The following is a 6,174-nucleotide window of genomic DNA, read 5'->3' as shown; positions in this document are numbered from 1 at the left end:
ATATATATATATATTAAATACATACATATGTAACACCTTAAACCGCCTTTTTTCGCGATAGGATGGTTTTCATAAAACAATAAAATTTTTTGTTTACACAGACTTAATGAACCGAATTCTCTTCCCTGGTTTTGTTTGTTTCAATACTTATTAAGTATATCAAGCACCGACGCGTCTATGGGTTGTCACCTCTGACCCTAAGTAAATATTAATTACATACTAGTAAGCACTTTTACAACTATTTGCTTTCTTTCACTTTTGCTTCAATTTACAATCATTTGTTACTGTTGTTTATTGTTTTGGTTGTGGGTCGTCAAGGTGACGACCAACCACCAAGGCTTCGGCGTTACAAGGCGTATCAACCATAGCACACACTCATACTCAAAGAAGTAGGTATGGACACATGATATCCGAGTTGTGCCGGTCGGTCCCGAGGGCTTTCGATGCCGTCGAAACCATGTCTGCCATCTTTACGCATTTGCCATTCTGCCTTGAGAACTGAGGAGAAGGAAGTACAAAGAGTACTCGCGTTCACTTATGTACGTGCACTCTCGCGCTGCTTTTAACAGAGTTCTACATTCGATTTGTATACCAACCGGTAGTCGTGGGTCCCCAACTAGTAATGCGGCAATCTTCGAACAGGTGCAAAAAGTTTCTTCCACCCCGTTGTGGCAAGGACTAGTTCGATGGCTTAGCTGGTTGCTTGTTGGCTTCCTTAAAGTTGTTCAGGTGTTCGCTGCGTATCTTTGGATATTAATTGTTGTGTGCTGCTTGGTTGGCAGGCGTTTCTCCTTTTATGTTAGGCGAAATGAGTGAGCAGAGTCGGTTGGGCTTTCGTTGCTTATTCGTGTCGGCTAGCCTTAGAAGAACTTTCAACGTTGACAACGTAAGCGGTAGTTACGGTTGTGATTGTTGTGTATTAGATACGAGTACTCGGGAAAAATTATAAATATTTGTTAAAAATAAAAATATTCAGATAAATCAATGGAGAGTTCAAAGATATAGCAAACTTGAAAAATAAAAATTATTAAAGAAAGTACTTACAATTATGATCAATTATAGATCAATTATGTGAAATAATGTGTAAAAAAAGAAAGATTTCTAAGAAAAACTGTCTATATAATTTCAGTTGCACTAAATGCAAATGAAAAAAAAAAATAAATTAATTGCAGATAATCGATAAATCTGAAGCGCTCACTAATCACAACGAAAGTGTAACAATTGTAAAATAAATTGCTTAAATGTTCGATTATCGTATAAAATGGGGTAAAAGGTGGCCGTTTTATGAGCCTACCCAATTATAATAACGCAAAGTGGTGAAAGAAAGTAAAAAAAATTAACAAATAAAAAAACATATACATACACATATCCTGTTACAAGTACACTTTTACTCACAAATTTCATATTTATGTAAATATCGATACTTTAATTCACAAAGGCCCTAACCAACGCAGATTTTGGTAGGATATATTAAAATACACCTTCAATAAAAATTTTAAAGTGATACTATCAAAAACCACTAAGTTACATGCCACTTTATAAAGAAGTATTGGTTAGGGCCTTTGTGAATTAAGGTAACGCTATGTACATAAATAAGGATACCGAAATGATTGCTTTTAAAATGTGAACATTTCTAGAATAAAACTTCTCCCTTAAATAATTTATGTATAAACGAGCATCTGCAGCTGCATATCATTTAATAAGTTAATGGAAGAGGTGAGACTAGCTTTTTTAGTCTTGTATATATTTTATTAAAAATGCCATTATTAAATCTCAATAGCGGGCTCTTTTTGCCAAAGTTCACGTTTTTGCTTTCAATTAATTTCAAAATATCATCTTCTTTCTTAAGCGATTTTGCAAATGCCAAGTGAAGCCAAGTCTACCTTCACCTGGTGTTTCCATCTCAGAGAGAAGCCTCCTCTTCATAACTATGAGCAGCTGTAATTTAATTCACTGTACTATGTCTGTCTGGGAGTGCGATGAGGTATAGCCGATCTACTGGGGATGCAGTTACAGTTGTACGGCTATACTAAATGCCAACTCTCGTTCGCGCACTCTCGTTAACATGAGCAACACAAGTGCGATGACGCAACTCCGGCATATTCGGTTTAGGGTCTCACTGACGTACGCAGCGTCTGTTCACCATTAATTGCGGCTGCAAGCGGGCGTATGTCTTGGAGCAAGCGGCTCGCTATAACAACGGATACTTCGACAACTTAAATCTAGGGTCAACAGCCACCACAGAAAGAATTGTGCCACAATCCGCATAAAGGCTAACTATATTAAACGTCAGCCTAATATTTGCGCACGCCCCAAAGGAGGAGAAGGACAATGACAATAAGGAGTGCTTCTATGAGCGCTGCCCAGAACACCGAAATAGGCTGATCGACTTCACCGCGGCCCGAACACGGTAGTTAGTTATAGACACGAGCATCGAAACATCCACAACGCCCTTTCGGTGTCTCCTGATCAAAGAACGAAGAACCAAATTGACGCGGCGGAAGTTCGACGTGGCACAGTCACAGTGGACAGCCGAAAAATCTCGCAATCGAATTTCAATATTGATCAGTGGAATTCCATCTTCCAATCACTTGGTAACGCTGGTTATTACTTGACGGCGGATGTTTACTAGACAGTAGATATGCAAATCACCACACAACATCATTTTGATAGCGCGGAGAAAAGCTGTCTGTAATATGCAATGTCTAAGTTTGGGATCCCCGCAAAACTAATACGGCTATGCAGGTTGACGTTGAGTACAACCTTCAGCTACTAAGGTTGAAATAAGTAGGGCGTTCGAGACCAAACGAGGTTTTAGACAAGGCGATTTACTCTCGTGCGACTTTTTCAATCTGGTGCTGGAAAGCGTAATAAGAGCTCCCAATCTGAATTGCAGCGGCACCATATATATCAAAATAATGATGATGCTGGCGTATGTAGATGATATCGGTATGAAACAAAGGGACGTAACCGCAGCATTTACCAGTTTAGAAAAATAAGCTAAAGAGGTTGGTTAACGAGGGCAAGACAAAATACCTCCTGGCAACATATAAAGAGTCCACGCGTTTTGGAACACACGCCAATGTTGGCAGCTATAACTTTGAAGTAGTGAAGGACTTTGTCTACCTAGGATCCAGCACAAGCACCACCAAAAACTTCATCCTGGAGATCAAGCGAAGAATAACTCTATCCAATAGGTGCTACTTTGGGCTCGGAGGCAATTGAAAAGCAGAGCCCTCTCTCGACGCACAAAAATCACACTCTACAAATATCTCATCATGCCCGTCCTTTTATATGGCGCAGAAACTTGGATGATGTCGAAAAAAGATGAGAAGGTTTTGGGAGCTTTCCAGAGAACTATTCTACGCAAGATCTACCGGGATGACGTGTACCAGAGAAGATGGAATGACGAACTGTACGAGCTTATTAACGATATGGACAAAGTTAAGCGAATAAGGATACAACGATGGCGCTGGCTTGGACATGTTGCACGACTCCTCACCCATGGGTGAACAACGAAATCAAGGGCACCCTCGAACCCGATGGAAGGACCAAGGACCTTCTAAGGTCCTAAGGACTAATTTGTTTTGTGCGTGTATTCCAACCTGAGTTGATGGATTTCGAGGAAAACCTTGTCGGGTCTGGACCAGATTGGACGTGATATCCCGCATATTGGGCCTTCAAGAAAGGTGGCAGTAATGGGCGTACCAACCCTGGCCAACTAATCTGCTTCACAATTACCTGGCATATCTCTGTGTCGAGAAACCCAAATCCCGCTGTTGGAATTTGGATGTCAGATTCCTTAGAATATGTTTACATTCTATGTGTAACTGTTTTAAAGGTAGTCAAGAAGCGTTCTAAAATTTACGTCTTCACTGTCCTACAGAGTTATGTATTTTTAGGATTAGCATCGTCATGCACAGAGCAGCTTCTTTGATAGCCATCAGCTCAGCTGGAAGCACACCGCAGACTTTTTGCAATTGGAAGTATAAGCTAAGTACTTAGCTAAAATTCGAAGGTATATATGGGAGTAGTGCAAGAGTAAATTTCCAAGACCGTATCTTCGTCCCATTCTTTTCACTAGCAAATCTGTGTGGTAAAGCTATTTACCAAACTATAGGTTGGCTACAGGGAACGTTGCTGTTTTGACAGCCAAGCAGTATTGGAAACTTTAGCTTCCAAGGTTGTAAAATCTAAAGTAGTTGGGCGCTTCATCGTCGAAGCTGAATTTTCCGAATAAGTCTTTCTCTAACCCCAGATGCAAGATCTATTTTGAGCTCCTTTATAAGGCAACCACAGACGACGGATTTTTGCTTTTCCCGTCCATTGCATTGCATTGATGGCGATGACTGTCAGTATTTACGAAGCACTGGTCTACTTTCCCCATTAAGAACGTCCGGATATTCCAGGTGCATGCCCTCAAATAAAAATGTTTTCATTGACAATGGTTTTTACGCGGCGGATCTCAGAGTTGTAGAATACACGTTTATATAAAGAAGGCCGCGCTCCAAACCAGACACCGTCTTCAGCGCGACCTCTTTGAGAATAGACGCTGCAGACATCAGGGGATTATTAAACCGAATATGTCGGAGTGGCTCCAATAAAGCCTTACTGTCATGTCCCAAGGCTCCGCGAGGTTTGGTTACAACATGGACGCAAATGTAGGAATTGCGTAAAGTAAAGCAATTGTGAATGCCTACCCAGTGGAAGAACTTATTTGGAAACAAGTAAAAACGTCTAAGTTAGGGTGGAGCCGAACATTAAATACCCGGCGCAAGTATTAAATATAGTTTTCACTTTTTTGAAAACTACCGTTACATGGTAAGAAGAGTGGTTTTACCCCAATTTCTAAAAATTTCGATAGTATGTTCACTGAACATTGTTCAGTTCTACTTAATGAGATAAACTTATCGTCTCTAGACACGAATAAAGGAGCGCCATTGTTTTGACGGCGAAAAGGACGCATTGCCGAAAAAAGACGCGTAAAAAAACTTCGGCGAAGAAAGACGCGTAAACATAGATTTATACCTAGCCAAGGACTGTCACTTCAGCATTATTTCCCAAAAACTCTTTGGGGAATGCACATACTATTACACCCGCAAACATAGTTGACCACGAAAATAAGTTTAATAAGCCGTCAAATGTCAACGCGTCTTTCTTTGCCGTCGCCTAGGTTTATGCGCCTTTCTTCGCAGACGTTTTTTTTCGCGGTCAACTTTTGAGCCCTCGCCTTTGTTCGTGTCTAGTGACGTTATATGGTTCAATGTGGGCGGTATTACGCCCACTATCCAAAATTCTATAATAATGTTACTTATTTCAAGGGATTGTTTTAAGTATAAATTTTGAATAAATTAGCGTCTTTTAATTTCGAAATGTCGAAGTTTCAAGAATTTCTAAAATTTACCGTTATATGAAAAGTGGGAGTAATTTTAGTCCGAAATTTGATACAAATTGATAGAACGGTTACCGAGATATATATACCTAGTCATAAGTGGGCGGTGCCACGCCCATTTTCCAAAATTTTATCTTAAACGTGTTTTTTGTTAAAGAGTTATTGCAAACACAAAATTTTTGAATAAATTAGTTTTTGTATTTACTGGTAATTTTGTACTTCTCTAAATTACCGTTATATGGGATGTGGGCGTGGTTATTGTCCGATTTAAAAAAATTTCAGCCCTTTGCTATGTTGTAGAAAGGCTAACAACTGTGCCAATTTTGCGAGAAATTTGTGTACCTGTTACCAAGCTACGCCCATTTTCAAAAAATTTATAATATTCTTATTTTACGTCTAAAAATCATTGTAAATATCAATTTGTAGTGAGTAAGCTTCAGTAGTAACTAAAATATCGCAGTTTTCGTATTTCTGAAAACTGCCGTTATATGGGAAGTTGGCGTGGTTACTGTCCGATTTCGCGCACTTTCAATACCAACCTACCTTGGGTAGAGGACAATCTACATACCAAATTTTGTTGAGATATCTAAATTTTTTCTCGAGTTATAGTGTACACGGACGGACGGACAGCCAGACATGGCTTAATCGACTTCTCTTTTCATTCTGAACATTTATGTATACATTTGTCTATATCTATCTCGATTCGTTTTGGCTGTTACAAACAACCGTTATGTGAACAAAGTTAATATACCTCTGTGCACAAGTGCGTTCGGGTGTAAAAA

The 6,174-nt window shown here is 39.5% G+C and overlaps 1 protein-coding gene across 1 annotated transcript in view; it reads right to left on the bottom strand.

Moving 5' to 3' along the window:
• LOC118736358 (dynein regulatory complex subunit 3-like) overlaps positions 1 to 2,101 on the bottom strand; it is a 29,404-nt gene extending 27,303 nt beyond the window's left edge. Inside the window, exon 1 of the mRNA XM_036466452.1 lies at positions 2,042 to 2,101. Coding sequence (XP_036322345.1) covers positions 2,042 to 2,101 — 60 coding nt within the window. The remainder of the gene's footprint in view (positions 1 to 2,041) is intronic.
• Positions 2,102 to 6,174: the final 4,073 nt, after the last annotated feature.

This window comes from Rhagoletis pomonella, unplaced genomic scaffold (assembly GCF_013731165.1).
Source record: "Rhagoletis pomonella isolate Grant_MI unplaced genomic scaffold, Rhpom_1.0 Rhpom_scaffold_00003, whole genome shotgun sequence".
NCBI classification, from domain to species: domain Eukaryota; kingdom Metazoa; phylum Arthropoda; class Insecta; order Diptera; family Tephritidae; genus Rhagoletis; species Rhagoletis pomonella.
This window is presented reverse-complemented; position numbering and strand designations above follow the sequence as displayed.